Genomic DNA, 18,678 nt, shown 5'->3' on the forward strand with positions numbered 1-18,678 from the left:
ATTCTCAGATAATTTACTAGTAATGTCATTTTCATTTTAAAAAAGTTCCGGTAAGCGTAGAAAAACAAGTAGCATTAGGAATATTTTTTTAATCAAATTTATGATCCCCTTTTAAAAGTGATTACAGTTCTAGAATTCAACTTCAAGCATATGAACGGATACGTGACCAAGGAATAATGAGTTTATAATGGACAACATTTCATTTTCAATTTAATTAACAATAAAAATGTTCATTACAACCTCTTATTCATACAAGAGTGGGAGGGGGAGGAAAAGACAAATAAATTCATTGTTAGTAATCGTGTCAAATCTTGAGAAAAGTGACTAAGTGCTTGCCTAGTTTAGAAATAGCAGAAAAAAGAAAGAAAAAAAAAGTATTTTAATTAAATTATTTTTTTGGCGGAAGGCATTCTTTGTCTTTATTCTTTCTAAGCGTAATGCATGTTTAAATAAATCAATTTTTCTTCAAGGGAGGGGGGGGGGGGTTCAATTCGTTTTAATTGTATGCAGTATATTTTCCTTAAATTCTTTTTTTCTTCCCGTTAGAAGAGGATTTTTATTTCGCTGATTTTCATTTTGTTCTATTTGTATTGCGTATTTTGATTGAATTTTTCTAACCTCATGAGAGAATGGTATTTTTATTCTGTTCTATACAGTTAACGCTGTCGTCAATGTCTCCGAAGACGACTTTTGTTAAAAATCTTCTCTTAGTACGGGCACAGCCGCGTGCAGTAGCGTACCTATAGGGTGTAGCGCCTCTGGCGAACTTCAAGGATGGCGACCCCCCCCCCCCACGCACCATTTTATAGAAATTAGAAAAAATAAATGATATCAGCAGTTCATTATGAAACGTTAACAGTGTTCGTTCTTGAAACAAAGGCAGGGTACATTTTTCAGTTCTACTTATAACATGGATTTTTTTTTTTTTTTTTGTAAAAAGGGGTAACAATTTTTTAATTGTTGTTTGGAAACACAAGAATATGTGAACAAAAAACATAATGTACACATGTAATAAAATAAAGAAAAAAGAAAACGTAATGCAAAGATTGAAACACTCTATTATGAAATTATGATTCGAAACTTGAAATTTTTAAAAAAAGTAAAACTTTACTTGCTATTATAGGCTAAACGGCCGCGAGGGCAAAAAGCTTGTGACTACGCGTGTATAGGGAGGGTGGGGAGCTTAGCGGCTCTTTAATTTTGTCAAACACATAATACAGAGTACAGATAACATAATACGTACAAACAGTATAGTTACTGTACGTAAGTACAGAGACAAACAGAGTGTTTTCAGCTTCTGGTTTAGGGGGATAAGGAAGTTATTACTATACCTAAATTTAAGTATTAGCAATATGAACTAAATTTTAAGCGAAATATTCACTTAGAATTGGGGGGGTTCGGGGGGGGGGAGGTTCGCTTAAAATATTTGTTTTAAAAACTCAGATTTAGACGATCTATACTGATGTTAGGTTTTGGGAAAGTAGAGATTCGAGTATCGACCCCGAAAATTTTTCAAAATTGAAAAAATGCAATAGTAGATTATTTCCGATCATTTCACGGAGAGGTCGACACGGAAGGCTCTCCGCTGGAAATTTTTCATGTGGAAATTATTCGTCGCATTAGTTCGAAAAACGCAGTTATAGACTGTTTTAGGTGATGTTAGGCGGAGGAGAGATTCGAGGCCCTCTTTGGAAAGTTTTCGAAATTCAAGTTCCTAAAACGTAATTTCAGCCGGCGTTCTATGATATTTAGAGGGGGGGAGGAGGTAGTTTTCGGAGGCTTTCTCTCGGAAAAGTTTTGGAATTGAAGCCAAAATTTAAGACCATCTTTAATGTTGCTGCGTTGTTGGCAACGACAGAGAGGAAGACACTTCCTCAGAAAATTTTGAAGATTTTGCTTTAAAAAAAGCAGTTTTAGACATTTATTGGGAAATATTTGAGGGAGAAATTTTCACCCTTTTTAAATTATAATCGACAATATATTGTATCTTATTTGAAAAATGTTTCAAAACATTTCGTTCCCCATCGAGAGTTAAAATGCCGCCCCTTCCCGAAAAAGATTGATTATCCTGGGGTGGAAAACCACCCCTCACCCTTCCCAGATCCCCAACTACTGTGTAGAAGTTTTAAACAGACTCAGGAACGCGCGATACATGCAAAAACTCTTTTCTCCAGCAATAGTTTGGATTTTTTCTGTTTCCCTTCCAACTCTAAATAATTTTTCTACAAAATATCATGAAAGTATTTCATTTAAAAACTATATTTTTTTCCTAATAATCTTGGCAAATTGCCGCCCCTCTTGCTGTTGCGCCACTGGCGAGAGCCACTCCTGCCAACCCCTAGTTACGCTACTAACCGTGCGGGTACCACTAGTTATCGTTATTGATATAAATGATTTCATTTTTGATGTGTACATGATTATGAGTATGGAAAGTCCTCAATAACAGTTAACTTGATGTTTACTATTATTCACTTTTGTTTTTGACAAGAATTAAAAAAAGCTTTTCCTTGCCAAACTGAAAACTGATACCAGGACAGAGCAAGTAAATACAGTTTTTATGAGAAAGAAGGTATGAATTTGACTGCAGCTTCAAACACAATCATAGGCTTGATCAGTTTTAGAATTGGGTATACCAGGGAAGGGGAAAAGGGCTTTTGGGGTTTAAATTTAACTTGCAGAAGATACGTTTTAATTGTTCCCAAGGTGAAATTTTTTAGAAATTAAGAGCAAGATAAGCTTATTTATGCCGTCTGAGACATAAAATTAGTATCTAAAGACTTAAGATTTTGCCTTTTTCTTATAAGATTAAGGAATTTTATGGTTTTACTTGTTTATTTAAAACATGATGATCATCAAAGTTCTTTTTTCTTTGAGCAATCACGAATCGCTTACTATCTTCACCTGATCAATGTTGATGTTGATCTTATTTTTCAGAGTGCCATGAAATCCTTATCTATTGCCATCTTCTCTTTGTAAACAAATAAAATGTTTGTAATTAAAATAAGCAAAGCTTTTAAAATTCGTTTCAATTTCTCTTTTCGAGTCTGCTTTTGCGGGGATCTTTCGATATTTTGGAAATTGGCGTGGTCGTGAAATTTTTGCGTGAGTAATTTTATTTTCATAATCCTGTTATTTTATGGTAACCCTATGCAAATAGTAGCTATTTCCTTACTCTTGTTTACGTGTGTAAAGGAAAAACATTCTTCACGCTGGCATTGGTGCCAAAATTTAATGCCGATGAATTAAGATTGCCAGTTTCCAAATTATCAAAATTTTCAATTTTTTGCTAATAGCAGAATTTTGGAGTAGCGATTAAATGAGCAGTTATACGTTATTCATAAGATAGATATAGAAGAAAGTTTCTTGTTTTCCACAACATGCTAGCATTTGTTCAAACTAGTTCTTTAAGATAGATACGAATCACATTAAAACGCAATAATAACAAGACAACATTAGCAAAAAGCTCGGAATGTAACCTGATATATGCATAATAAACTTTTATATCTATGAACAAAAAAATTACTCTTCTGTGCACCAAAACTGGCTTTTATAGCTGAGAAGAATCCCAAGTGAGATTCGAATTCCTAATCCTACAATAATTGAGAACAAGATTTTCAACTTTCGGCAGTGGCGCCGCCTGTGAACAGCGGATTAATTGGTCCAAAAGAGAAAGGAAAACACAATTCTGCGAGCAACTGCGAGCGTTGAGGTTCAATGGAAGCCTCGTTTTAGAGGAACAATGTCAACGAGAAAAGGATGGCAGAAATTGCTCCGGGATGTCGGAGACTTCATCGTCCTGATCGGTCGTATCATTTTGGCTTTCTTCAGTTCCGGGTTCGGGTGTTTGATACCGAAAGCGAAGAAGTCCGTGAAAGATGAGATCGTTCTCATAACGGGGGCGGGCAGGGGACTTGGTAAAGAACTGGCTTTGAAATTTATAGAAGAAGATGCAATTGTGGTTTTATGGGATATAGATGGGGTAAGTGACCGTTTTTGTTTATTCATTTATTTGTGTCTAATTTTTTGGTTATAAGAACAAAAGAAAGATACCACCAAGGACGGATTGGCGCCGTGACCTTCCAAAATGCTTTAGGAGACTCAGGGCTTCCAAATGGTCCATTTTTTTTTCAGCAAAAAAAATTGTCATTGCCTTTTTGACTCTCGATAGATTTGAAGTTTTATATAAACTGTTTATGGAATCCATGTAATACAACAATAAAATTTCAGTGGACGTTTTCGGGCATTCATCTTTATTGAGACGCTTAGAGAAAATTTATAGAAAACTAATGTGATTAGAACAGGGGTTCTCTTCCAACGTGCCGTTGGGTTCGCGGCACTCCAACGGCACCACTCTCTGGGTGCCATTGGAGTGCCGCGAAGTATCCGTGTTATATGTAAAACAGCACATTTCAGTCTTTTCTAATTAACTAAACGTCTTTTCATGACAATCATTTCTGAATATTTTTTTGCTTAGTTTTATGAATAGGTATAATTTTATAGGTATAATAGGTATAATACTTATTTGGTTATAAATATCTATTACCAAATTTTGTATAACTGGACCCTGCAATAATTTTTAACAACTCTGCAGCAGCTAATATTTTCGTGGAAGACCGAAAGTGGAGAATGTCGACTCTCTCCGGTGATTCTCTGGAAATATTCCGTCTTTTCACTGATGCCTCCAGTATGTGAATGTTTTCTTCAACGATCAATGTCGGCGTTTACCAGATTTCGGATATTCACAGTAACATATTACATAATACAGATCGACTTGGGTACCGTGAGAAAAATTCTAATTCTTCAAAGGGTGCTAATCAGAAACGTTTGAGAATCTCTGAACCAGAACTTTCTGTAGTTCTGTACAGAGGTGGGGCTGAACTTGAGTTTAGGGAGGGGGAAATGCTCGATATAACGAATGAAACTGACTTGTACCGAGTGATAAAATGCGAGCACGCATGTACACCTGCATCCAATAAGAAGAGTCATTAGGCATCATTAAAAAAAATAATTAAATAATATTTTTAAAACAATCACAACACTGCACTTGTCTCGAAATTTTTCTAGTCGCCAGACAAAATTCGCCGAACAATGAATTTTTTTGGAAGGTCACAGTGTCCTTTTGTGACCTTTTATTGAGGTGATCTTGATTTTGCGAAGTGTCGTGTAAAATAATTTTGTATGTGAAAAGTTCAATAGAAATAGTTTTTCCCGTAGAAATCTTTTTAGAAAACTTTTTTTGTGGATCTCTGCACGGAATTTTTGAAAAATATTTTCTATGTACCTAGTATAAACAAAATAAATTTAGCGTTCAAATTTTAGAAACCTTATGCAAGTTTTTCCGTACATCTCTTTAAATATTTCTGTGCGCAATTTTCATAATAATTTTTCAGATAGGAACCTGGAATTTTTAACTAAACTTCTATATTTCAATGAATTGATATTATGACAGTATGATCCAAAATGAATTCTATACATATATGTTTTGTTTTTAGAAAGTTAATGTTTCATAAATTTTTAGAAAACTTCAAAGAAGATTCACATAATTCAGATGACTGACATCCCTGAAGCTCACATATTTTTCAATTGACGAAGGGGTTTCTTTTAACCCCGAAATAACGTGTCACGATTGACTTTGCATATTTGTGCACTATAATATTTTTATTATTACATTCAAAAAGAAAAAGGTTTTTAGTTGCCTTAATGCATAATAAGAAGAATGATATTTGCTATTCTTCAAGAATTAAAGCAATTAAAAATTAGAAAGATAACAGGAGAAGCACAAGCTTTACTTTAAGCATAACTCAATCATTATGCGTAAACAGAAAAGTGAATGAGTATTTTCTTTTCTGTCCTTTTTTGTTTTCCTGACTACATCTTAGAAAGCCATTTACTGCTCAAATATCGCAGATCAATGTTGATTGCTAAAATGTGACGCAGTAGATTCGAAAACTGCCTACGTTACCATAATTGATATGTAATTATTTAGACATTAGTACCGAAATAGCAGAAGGAAGTGCCTCCTTTTCCAATTATTTTAATCAGCAATTTACTTTTTACACCACGACTGACAGTGATGCAATCACGACGCGTAGTGTTTGATTTTTGTGAACGTATGTACAAGTATTGTTAGAAACTTCTTTTTTTTGGGGGGGGGGGGGCAGAAAGCTAAATGGATATGAATCAAACGCGCTGGCATGAGCTGATCTTAAACCTTAGTGCGCATATGATTTTTTTCCCATCTGTCAGTAGCGTCAGTCGCTGGCAAACAGAGTTTGACCGAGTTAGTATGTAGGGCTCTCGTCGGATTTTTTATTTTACAAAAAATATGAAGGAGTGATTGAAGCAGTTTTTCTGCATCAAATTTTGTGGGCGACAGTCGAGGGGAAACCATTTGAAAAATGCAGATGGCTTTCGGTCACCATTTCTTGCAATTGATTTCGACGTTTTTGGCGAAAAATCAGACTTCTGTAGATCAATAGACTCCGTACTTTCCTGATCTTTGGGACTTTTCGCTGTTCAACAAACTCAAGAGGGGATTGAAAAGTTAGCGCTACTCCAGCCGTTTCGTTGTTTGACGTGAAATTAAAAAATCTGATGACGGTACTTTACAGAGTCAAACCCTGTTACGGAATTGGCTCTCTTCTTCATATTAAAGAAAAAAAAATATATAAGTGTCCCACTTCAAAGTTTTAATAAACTACATGAAAAAAAGAAAAAAAAAAAAAACGGAAGGAGGAAGGGGGGAGGTCAAGTACACAAACTGATTTCGTTACTGTTCAAGATCTTCAAATTATTTTTTCTTACTTCAACTCAGGGCCGTAACCAGAAAATAATTTCGGGGAGGGTTTAAAAACTTTCATGCGGAGCTTTGCGCACTTTGTGCTAATGTTCAAGTCGTCGGGTTATCTATTATGAAAGCGTTTTATGCAATTAATATGCAAATGAAAGATATTTGAGTTTTGGAACAATATTTTTTGGAAATTTTTAAGTATAAACGAACATTTGAATGTCAAACTGAACTTTTCGGGAGGGGGGGGTTTAAACCCTAAGAACCCCCCTCCTTCCCTCGTATACGGTCCTGCTTCAGCTACTTTCGCATGATTTCAGTGCATAGTAAGTACCAATTAAATTGCCTGAAAAACAAACTAAAAATGACAATGTGATTTCATTGTAATTTACCAAGTGAGATTCTTTTCCATAAATTTATGCAAGAAAGTAGAAATTTATAAAATGAAAATAACCCACGCATGATATAACTTTTTATCAACTGACCCATATTTTTCGACAGATATTTTAGTTACGTCTTCCAGAAATTTGATACTATTCCTTACGTGGAATCTCAAGCAGTTGAAGCCACCATTGCTGAGATAATTTGTTACATAATAGCATACAAAAGATCGAAGAAAATAAAAGAGCAAAACCAAGATTTCTATTTTAGCGAACCTACAAAAATAAAAGCGTCTGAAGCTTGACAAACAAATGCTTGAGGCGAGGGAGATAATCATAGTAGCATCAATGTTTCTTGTCAGGCAGTGAAACTATTGCGTGTCAGAAATTTCGTCATGGCGCGGAAAGTTTTTACCACATCCCGTACAACTTTCTTCAATGCGAACATAAGCAATCAAATGAGCATTATGTCATAAAGTATCGAAGTTAAACGACGCGCAACAATGATTGTGCATGTAGTTACTTAACTTTAGCGACTTGGTCAATCTGGGATAAACCGTTACCGCAATCAGCTGTTATTTACTACAAATTTAGATTAAACCAATCCCCGTAGCATATAAACAAAGTAACTCAGATAAACTCCTAAGCAACTTATACTTATATCTCCACTTCTTTTCTTTTTTCATATAAATTAAACATTTAACAGTTGTACCCGAAGACCGTTTGCGTTTGGTGAGATGGGAATTCCCGAGGTTCTCGAACGTCTTTATGGGGGGGGGGGGGCTTCCAATGGGGTCGTTTTCAAAATTTTAAAAGTATTTATTCTGAAAGAGCTGCCTTAAAAACATAGGATCTGACTATTTTTTAAATAATTTATTTAAGTTTTAATATTTTTAAAAAATTACTTAAATCGGTGAGCTTTCATTGTTTACACTTCTGTCGTCTGACATCACAAATGATGAAATGCCATTCAATGTTGCCATTCACAGAACAAAATATTTAATTCACATCTTTACTCACGTGTATTGGCAACGATAGGGTTGATAGCAAGCGTAGAGCGCAATTTTAATTCGCTGCTTGATTATCATAACGTGGAAACATAGTAGAAAGGTGCACCAAATTGCATCATTTGTGACGTCATAAAGGCCACGCCTTGTATGAAAAATCGCACAGTTTAAAAAATTAATTTAAAAAAAAAACTGTTGGGAAAATGAAAGTATTTTCTGGGTCCATGTAATTTTTTTTGCTCATTCTATCCATTTCAATGACTTAAAGTAGTAATTTTGACTGAAGAAAACCACCCCATTGTGATAGTTAGTGACAAGGGGGAGGTCAGGGCACAACCAGACTTTTTTTTGAGGAGGGTTTTACAAAACACATTTCTCTTGAAAGTTATATGATCAACAAAATTTTATTTTATTTTTATATTCTATTGTTCTTGTTACAATAAGTTACGAGGGGTTAGATAATGAAAGGTGCTGCAAAATGGGCATTAATATGAACATAATGTAAAAGATGACGTATTTATTGAATAAAGAGAATTAATGCGTAAAACATTGGATTTTTTTTAAACAAATCAAAAGAAAAGTTGCGTGTGCTCATATGCTTGTGTTGGAAGTAACACTTCTTAAATTTATATTTTTGGACTCTTTCAACTATGTTTCATGTAGAGTTTAGCACTGTTAAATTTAAAGAATTTTGTTTTGTTTTTTGTTTGCGTCAGGAATTTAAAATTTGAAGGAAAACGCTGTACTGTTTTGCGAAATGATGTTGGCAATAACAAAAACAGCTACCGTATACAAAGCGCTGAGTTTCTACTGTTCTTCAATAATAATAATTTCATTTTTCAAATGAAATGGGAAAAAATACATAAAAAAGTAAATAAATAAATAAATAAAAAATAAAACAGTAATGATCACTTTTTCAGCAAAACAAAAAAGGATTGAGAAAAGCGTTTTTTGGAATAGTTTTGAAAAATTTCGCATAGAGTTTGAACTCTAAAAACCCACCAATTAAATACGGCCTTTAGGGGAAAGGGTAACAAGAAGTGTGATATCATGCATCTTTTTTTAAAATATGTTTATTTAATATAGCGTGACATGTGACAAGGGGAGAGGAGGAGGGAAGGTGAAATGTAACACCTCGTGACAAGGGGTGTCATATGTGATGGAAAGAAATGTGACATCATTTGTGGGCAGCCCCTAAATGAAAATTGGGAAACAATAAATTTTCCTCATTACGCTTTTTTGGGGCAAATTTTTTTTACTCCAATTTATTGATTTTCCTGGACTTTTAATCATTTTTTACACAGCGTGCTGTGTAAAAAATGAAATCTTGTAAAAAATTTCCCTCAAATTTTGGCCTAAACTTCAGTTTTACTCACCCTTGAATGAATGTTAAATAGTTTTTTCGGCACTAGTCAGTCTACCTCACCCTCTGCTTTTTAATGAGTTTGATATTTTGCATTTTACTTAAATGATTTTCTAGAAACAATAACTAAAAAAAATTTCCCAGTAATACATATCTGATTCAGATGAACGTCTATGTTTTCAATTTACTCTCTGCTATTAGGGGTTGTACTTTAAGAATAATAAAAATTTTTAGCCCCTATGTTCTACATTTTAATGAGTTACCCCTAATTTTTTCTCTAAAATTTCAGCGTATATCAACTTATTTTTAATCTTTGGTACAGTATCTTCTGGCTACTGCTATTTTTACAACTGCAGCCCTGGAGGAAATGGCTTTCAACATAATATTATTCTAATATCGAATCAGAAAGTGGCCTATCTTGTCCCGTGCTCAAAGAAGTCTGTCTGCGATGGGATGGTCCTGGGTTCGAATCCCTGCTCGGGCATAGATGTACTTTCTCTCTCTTGTCCTTGTCCTTTCTTTGTGTGAATATGCTGCAAATGGTTGCATAACCCTATAAACTGTCCTTATGGCAGGTGTGAACTGTGGAAGTCAAACTTCACACCAAATGGGGTTGTTTCTTGCAGTCAAAAGTAGTACTTTTAATCACTGAAATTGAAAGAAAAAGCAAAAAAAAAAAAAAAATAATAAATAAATAAATAACATGGACCCAGAAAATTCTTTTATTTTCTTAACAGTTATTTTTAAATTATTTTTTTAAATGCCCGATTTTTCAAACAAGGCGTGGTCTTGATGATGTCACAAATGATGCTTATTGGCGCATTTTTCTATCGCTTTTCCACGTTATGATAATAAAGAAGCGAATTAAAATTGCGCTCTACACTCGCTATCAACCATATCATTGTCAATACACGTGAATAAAGATGCGAATAAAATATTTTGATCTGTGAATGGCAACACAGAATGGCATTTCATCATTTGTGGTGTCATCCGCAAGAAATGTAAACAATAAAAGATCACCGATTTAGTAATTTTTAAAATATTAAACTTAAACAAGTTATTTAAAAAGTGGTTAGATCCTATGTTTGTTTTTAAGCATGTTTTGGGAAGATTTCGATAATTGGAAATATGGTGATCTTTTATCATTGGCGTCAGTTTTTGGCTCCAGTGCCTGTGCGAGTGGTATTTTTCGTTGCAAATCTAAACAAAGAGAACCGAAACATCTATTCACATAGGGTTACTCAAAATCAGCAAGGTTACCACAGTAAAATTATCTACGCCAAAAAGGAGATGACCGCGCCAGATTCCCAATTATCGAAATATCCCCCATGTTCTTTCAAAAAAAAAAAAACTTTTAAAATATTGGAAACGACCCCATTACGGTACAGTTGAAAAGGTGAAGCAGCGCATCTCAAAATTACCAGCCTAGCTCGCACAAGACACCAACCAAATCATATAGTAAACTTGAAATTTCGCTATATGATTCAACTGTAGTTGTTAAAGCTCGTTGCCGCATTTCTCCAGTGATTACAAAACGAAAAAAAAAGTATTAAAATTGCCCTCTCTTCTATTTATCTCCATGTAAAACATTCTTTACAACTTAGGTCCTTCTTCAACGGAAAGCAAACTTTAAATAAAATAGGGCCAAATTTTACCTGAATTAAAAATTATCGTAATTTAACAAATGCAAAACCAAAAAGAGTTTTTCCGTGTTGCTTGAATCTGTATAGTTGATATAAATACCATTATTGGTTTACAAAAGTATTCTTGTTTTTCTTCATAATACGGAAAAAATGAAACGTGATTAAATACATCATAATTCTATAATCTAGCATTTCTCAACATTGTGGGTAGTCAACTAGTGTTTGACGATCACCACACTCCATGGGCGCCCATATGTAAAATTTAAAGGGGGACTCAGATATGTTCCCCTTGGTTTATCAGGATATTTCCCCATAGAAACAGATTTCAGTACAGATTAGAATTATTAAAGTTTGACATTTTTAATAAATTATTCATTAATGGCTGGAGAAGAAATGTTTTTACATTTTTGCCAAGAAGAAAGTACTAAAAGCAAGGAAGTTCTAATTTCTAAGAATGGGCTTGAGCCCCCTCTTGCCCCCCTATATGGGCGCTTTTGCCACACTCTCAGAATATGTTTAGTTTTGATAAAATTTAGTTTTGATTTTAGAAAAATTTCATAATTTTACTATCGTATGGTTTCCATGTTAGAAGAGAAGTCAACTGCTCATCCTTATGGAGCTTTTAGTTGAAAGAATTAATTAAGGACAAACCATAACTGCAGAAAAAAAAAAAAGTTACGCAAGAAGCACAGCCTCACATATTTTCGTTGCGACGTAGGAGACGCGACGACATAAGTCATCGTATGAAAAACTGATTTCCCCTAAAACTTGAAGGTATCTTCTAGCGTCTAGCCATTGACCCCTCGTGTCATCTTCAGCTAATTAAGAGGCCCATATTTGCCTTTCCGCGGACTTCGTAAGTAGCTTGCTCCATTTTTTAAAGTATGATTGATATCCGCGTAAAAGGTGCAAAGTTATGATTAAATGTGGAGGAAGACATTGTGATGTAATATAATAGGTACGGAAGGAAAAGGAAGAGGTGGTGATCTTAAACGACAAATAGTGGCACAGAGTATTATTCGGATTTTTTTTTTTTTTTTTTTTTTTGAGCAATCACGATTGCTTATTTCTTTCACTTGAATGTCGTTGATGTTAATTTGATTTTTCAGATTACCATGACAACGAGGATAAGTCTGGCTCGTTGTTCTTAATGTTCATTTAGAGATTAATTTTCTTCAGCGGTGCCCACCTGGGGTGGGGGGTCAGGTTATGGCGCAGACTGCGCCATTGTAATTTTTAAAGGGAGAGGGGTGCTTTGAGGGGTATTTTTCTCTTTTTTAGGGGGGAGGTCTTCGTGACATTTAAAGGGGGGATGCGCCTTTGCTCTTAGTGAAGGTGGGCACCCCTGTTTTCTTTGTCACGGTTTCTAATAGTCTGCGGCTTGCTTCAATCATTTCTTTTTTCTTCAAGGCTAAACTCAAGCAGATTTTACATTAAGAAACGGGATTTTTTTTTTTTTTTTTTTTGTGTAAAGTCATGCTTATTCAGGAAAAATACCTATATTGATGAACATAAATAGCAAAATTTCATTTAAATACAAAATTTCCAGATTACTAATTCTCATCACTTAAAATTTATAAGTGATGAAAACATCAAAACGGTATATACGCTGTGAATATAATCTTTATGAGGGATGTACGGTTGCAAATTGATTGAAAAACCATATCTTTATCACCGCGTCCTAATTATATTCTTTTTACCTTTTTTTTTTTTTTTTTTTTTTTTGTGAATACGCCTCGTATTACCTAATCTAGAAATCACCAGTCATCACGGGGCGAATCTTTTCTCCGTTTCCATTCCACTATGCTTGTAGAAATAAGAAACCCAATGAGTAGGGTCCTATCGCAATTCGTGATTGCGACAAACATAGTTTGAATTCAAGACGTCGAAATTCAAATGAATGCCAGTTGCTGGATGATAGATAATTTTTAAGTCACTGCTTTTGACAGAGCATTTTGGTGAACTGTTGTTTTTTTCTCTGGGTTGCAAACCCTCCTCCGCCCCCTCCATTTGCGTGTTGGGTGAGAGAAAACATCATTGAAGTGATGTGACGAAGTGAAGATTTGATGTTTTTAATGCACAAACGGAAAAAAAAAATAACTTGCAAGCACTTGCTTTAAGATTGCTAGGAACCTCTTTGTTAATTTATTAAGTAGTAACTTCCGATAACCTTTGTGCTGAAAATTAAAATAATCAATTATCCAACGTTTTAAAGCACAAAGTTGCAAATTACTGCAGACACGTGTTTCGGTGTTACAAGGAATACCTTTTTCAATGCAAAGAAGTATGAGCTTCTGGATGAAAAGTCATCGAAGAAAAGCAACACGGTGCTTCAGAACGTTGGATAATTGATTATTTTAGTAACTTCCGAGATCCTTTTTTAAAAAAAATATTTAGTCAAGTAAGGCAGATGGGAGAAGCAAGAAGCTAAGTCGCTGCAGTTGTTAGAGGGCTACTCAGGAAGCCTGGGCCATATACAAGGGGGAGGTTTTTAGAGTTGAGCTCCCTCCAAAAATTTTCAAAACTATTACAAAAAGCAGATGTTCAGCACTAAAATATCTCCGAATCTCAGTAAAAGATCTATGAGAAAATGGCTCAGAATGCACTTGTTTTGCGACATGGATGGAGTTACTACCGATGTTCATGAGTCTTAAGACTTCTTCAAAGTAATTGTGTTTTTTACAAAATTTCAACATTAACTGACACAATGTTGAAAATAAAATGGACTGCCTGTTGAAAATAAAATGGAAAACTGGATTACTGCCACTTTAGGAACAATCTGTTGTTTAGAAGGTCAATCAATGGAGGTAGTTAACTCCCGATTATCCGCGGAATAGGAGGACACGGAAACCGTGGATAAGCGAAAATCGCAGATAATCCGAAAAATAGGTAAAAAACGATACTATTGTATACAATAGCTAAAAAATATGAATAACACTTACACATAAATTTAAATAAAAGCTAAAAACATTGCTACTTTTCATCCACTAACATTGAATGTAAAAAATATACATATGTAAAAGCTAAAAACGAACAGTAACACACTCATAAGTTTAAAAAACATTTAATGACCGTTAAAAAAATAGTGAAAAGACCCGCGGAGAAACAGAACGCAGATAATCGGGCGTTTATTGTAGTAGGGGGGAAACACGGAGTGAAAGAGGTACCTTAGGGTGGTTCAAAAAAACTTTTTATGAGCTAGAGTGCAGGACACACCTTACTTGTTTTAGACTTACTAATAGTACTATGCTGTAAAAGTTTTAGCTTTTTACTCAAATTTTAAGAGGGTGTTCAATGACCCTTTAATTTAACATTAGCCGTAGCATAGAAAATGCCACAAATTTAGAAACATTAAATTTCTCTAGCTGTTTTTTTTTTTTTTTGTAAATAATTATTTTATTGCAATGTATATGCATATTACTAGTGTATGTTATAATATGAAGCATTCTTTTCAGCTCAATGTATTTTTTTAACCCCCATAATTATGAAGTTTGGGTGAGAGGGTTGAGCACCCTCTTTCAGTTGAAATAGTAAGCTAATATTCTTCCAGAATGTTACTATCCGCAAGTCTAAAAATATTGAGGGATGTCCTGTTATCTAGGAGAAACTTTTTTTTACAAGTATTTTTGAACCACCTTAAGGTAACCTTCAATATAGGGGAAACCCGGCTAAAGTGGATACCCCGGGCAAAGCGAATTTTGCCTATAACTCTCAAATAATTAGTTGGCCGGCAGCTGCATTGTCATAGCAACGGTCGCCTGTTGCCGCTACGTGTGCGGCAAACATGTCGAGACGGGTACGCGTCACAGGACGCCAGTGATCGAACAAAGTATGCTTTGGGGCAAACAATATTAGTTTACAGAGGTTAGTGTTTCATTTATAACTTTAACACTATTCGTAACATGTTCTTTGTTATGAGTAGGATTTGATGTACAGTTATGTAGCTTTCAACTATCCGTAGACGACGAGTTTAGATGCTCTGCTTTTTTAATAATTTTTAGTAACCTCAAAAATGTTCCTGAAGGGCAAAGCGGATTGGGCAAAATGGATACCATATTCATTATGCCCGGTCATGACAAGTCCCTTCATCCGAACCTGGAAATCCGTCAATTTTAAGATCTGAAGCCCTGGATGTTCTAAGAACTACTAGTTTTTCAGTTTTATGATCTATTCCTCAGCCTGTTAAACCAATATCAACACGTAAACGAAAGCTACAGAGATTTACACTCCTGACAAGTATTCCAATAAAGGACAATCAGAAACAAAAATTTGAAAAATCAAAAAAGACTGTCATAAGTAACTAAATGATGTTTCAACTAAAGCATCTTAGAAGACTGTTAAAAAGATCACTACCAAAAATACTAAATCAAAAATCTCTGCTACAAAACATAAGACTGCATAATAAGAGAACGATAAGAGGAAGGAAGTAAAGAAATTTGATGATGTAAGGTGCATTTTTTGTGGTGAAATATTCATTGAAGAAGATGATCAGTCAACGGAAAACTACATACACTGTCGTATTTGTCAGTTGTGTCATTAAGAGTGTTCAGCATTAGAAAATGGTGATGATTTTGTTTGTGATAACTGCAATGATTAGTATTGTAGCAGAACAATGTTTTTTTTTAATATGCTCTTAAATTTTAGATGATGACTATTTTCAGTTTAATTGCTTTGTTGTTATAACAATTACTGCAATAATTAGTATTGTAAAAAAAATCTTTTTTAATATGAGCCTTTAATTTTCAATGCTAATTTTATTTTTAAGTTCAATTTCTTTGTTTGTAATAACTACAATAATTAGCATTGTAGCAAATGTTTTTTTAATATGTTCTTTTTATTTTTGAGTTTTATTTAATTTTTAAGTTCAATTTCTTTGTTTGTAATATCTACAACAATTAGCATTATAGCAAAAAAAAAAATGTTTTTTGGATATGTTTCTTTAATTTTCGATAGTTATTTTATTTTTAATGCTTATTGTCATGACAAATAATGTTGTTGTTCACTTTGCCCTAGTACCGAATCTACTTTACCCGGGGTGTAGGGCAAAGTGAATATTTATGCCATTGTTGAAAACTGGCCTTATATCTAATAAAGTAATTAATATTAAGGAAAACTGTTACTGCATTACGTAAGTTCATTAAATGAAGACTGATTATAAATATTTTTTTCACTTTCCAAAGTTATAACTAAGCGACAGTAATCAAGAGAAGCTTAAGGTATTCACGTTACCCGGGTTTCCCATAACGCTCACCGGTGAGTGATAACAGTGGCACATTTCAAAATTTAAAAAAAAGTTATTGATTAAATATCTTAATTTAATGATCTTTCTTTCCACAAAACTCACACCAAGTGAGTTTACATAAATCGTGTGAGGTAGCGTACACAATATACATGTAATCAATGTTTTCCTGCATGCAATGTAGTACACGCCGCTTATTAAATTCACATTCATTCTGAGGGCATTTGATTCTACAATGCTGCTGATTTTATAAACCGGCATACGCTTGCATTGAAAAAAAAAAAAAGAAAGGTTTTGATGTTCAAATACTCTTAAAACATAATGAATAACGTCATTTATTTTTTAGTGTTTCAAACAAAGTTGACATTTTACACATGAGGTATATTTTTTTACATTTGAGGTAGATTTTTTTACACAAGGGTCTTAATCAATCAACAATACGTCAATATTTTAACAGAATTGGAGAGTAAGGATTCAATATGCTTTGAAAGTTTACAAAATGTTTTGTAACTTTCAACATTGCCCCCCCCCTCCCCCTTTGCTCTAAAGTGCATCGAGAAACATCAAGCGCTTTTCTAACATCCATAGAAGAAAGCAAATTTGGTACTGAGAATTCCACATCTTCTGAGATCGATTCCTTCACTCCTTGGTGCTTCTTTGTCAATTTTTACATTTTTTTTTTTCGAAAAAGTTTGATTTTATAAAACGGCGATAGTGATTCTATTAAACGATGGTTTTAACATGTTTTGATACTGCAATGATTCTGTACTTCCAGATTTGATTTCAAAATGCTGCTGATTTTATAATCCAGTTGTTTTATTAGTGGCGGATACTGTATACCGACAACCTGGTTATCCCATCCAGAGACTGCAGTTTCGTCTTCGTTATGGACTCATCTGTCTGGAATATGGAATAAACCGAGCTGAAGCACCACCTCCTACATGCTTCATATATGCCGTATGGCATACGCCTTAGATTGAGCAGGAGATTTCAGCCCAATTTAAGGCGTATGCGCAAACGAAAGATCTTATGTAAAAGCTATAAAATATTTTTTGGGGTTCAGACAACGTTATATACCGACAATTTATGGCTGTTGTGTTATAAAAATATGAAAAAACTAATATTATTATTTTTTGAAAGATTCAATTTTTAGCATATTTTTTCAAACTTTCAGCCTTACGCGCGCAAACTGAATATGTCAACTTAGAATTTTTTTTATTATTTTTTCCCAATTTAGGATACCAAGCTACAACTTCTGAGAGGTAACGCGATTCCGAAATAAAAAAAAAATCGATTTTTTCGAACTACCCTATTACTCAGGGGTGCCCACCTGGGGGGCAGAGGAGGGGATCATGATGCAGACTGTGCAATCGAAATTTTTTTTTTTTGGAAATTGTATTGAGGGGTATTTGGGGGGGGGGGGGGGGCTCCTGATTTAAAGAGGTTTTGTGATATTTGGGGAACGGGGTTGCGCCCTCGCTCTTGGGGTGATGGGTACTGCTTTTTGCTGGTCGTGGGGCTGCTCGACCCTTATCAATGTCAGAAACCATTCATTCAGATAGAAGAATCTGATACCACGTGTATCGAGCATCGAGCGGTTAACATCAATGAAATAACCTTTCAAGTTAGACAACTTTCTCGTGGCACTTAAAGTCTCAATGCGACCCGACACTGACCTGCGTTTCCTTAATGTCTATTTCACTGGCAATAATCCACCTGCTTCTGCTTTTTAAGCGCGGTGGAACAAATGCAAAAAACGATAGGTTTCAGTTTCATGGAAATTACATAAACAAATAAATTCCGTATTAAATCCTTTTCCCGGTTGGATGATTTATACGGCTTGTTTGTCCTTGAACTACATAACATCAACACGGAAAAACTTCCTTGTATCACCTTCGCCTCGTGGACAGAAAATTCCGAGTTTGTTGCTTCAAGATGGTAGACCTTCAGGGTGACAGCTTGAAATGGTTATTTATTTGTTTATACAATCGCTTTTCAGAGGCACTGTCACTAAATATTAATCATACTCTGGAAGTGCATAATTACCTTTCGTTGGAAGTTTTCAAGACTTATATTTCAGCAGTCATAACCAGAGGCACCCGGATAGGCGATTACGGGAAGCCACTGTGACCTCCCAAAAATTCCTCATTCGGCAAATTTTGTTTTTGGAAGATCACAGTGACTTTCCTAAAATTTTCATATTCGGCAAATTTTGTCTGACGATTCGGCAAAATTATCATCATTCTGCAAAAATTTGGA

General features: G+C 34.6%; 1 protein-coding gene across 1 annotated transcript in view; it reads left to right on the top strand.

Annotated features, from left to right (window-relative positions):
- The first annotated feature begins 3,692 nt into the window (after positions 1-3,692).
- The window catches only part of LOC129233167 (17-beta-hydroxysteroid dehydrogenase 13-like), a 46,682-nt gene continuing 31,696 nt past the window's right edge, over positions 3,693-18,678 (top strand). Inside the window, exon 1 of the mRNA XM_054867236.1 lies at positions 3,693-3,979. Coding sequence (XP_054723211.1) covers positions 3,740-3,979 — 240 coding nt within the window. The 5' untranslated portion in view covers positions 3,693-3,739. The remainder of the gene's footprint in view (positions 3,980-18,678) is intronic.

Source organism: Uloborus diversus, unplaced genomic scaffold (genome assembly GCF_026930045.1).
Source record: "Uloborus diversus isolate 005 unplaced genomic scaffold, Udiv.v.3.1 scaffold_221, whole genome shotgun sequence".
Lineage (NCBI taxonomy): Eukaryota > Metazoa > Arthropoda > Arachnida > Araneae > Uloboridae > Uloborus > Uloborus diversus.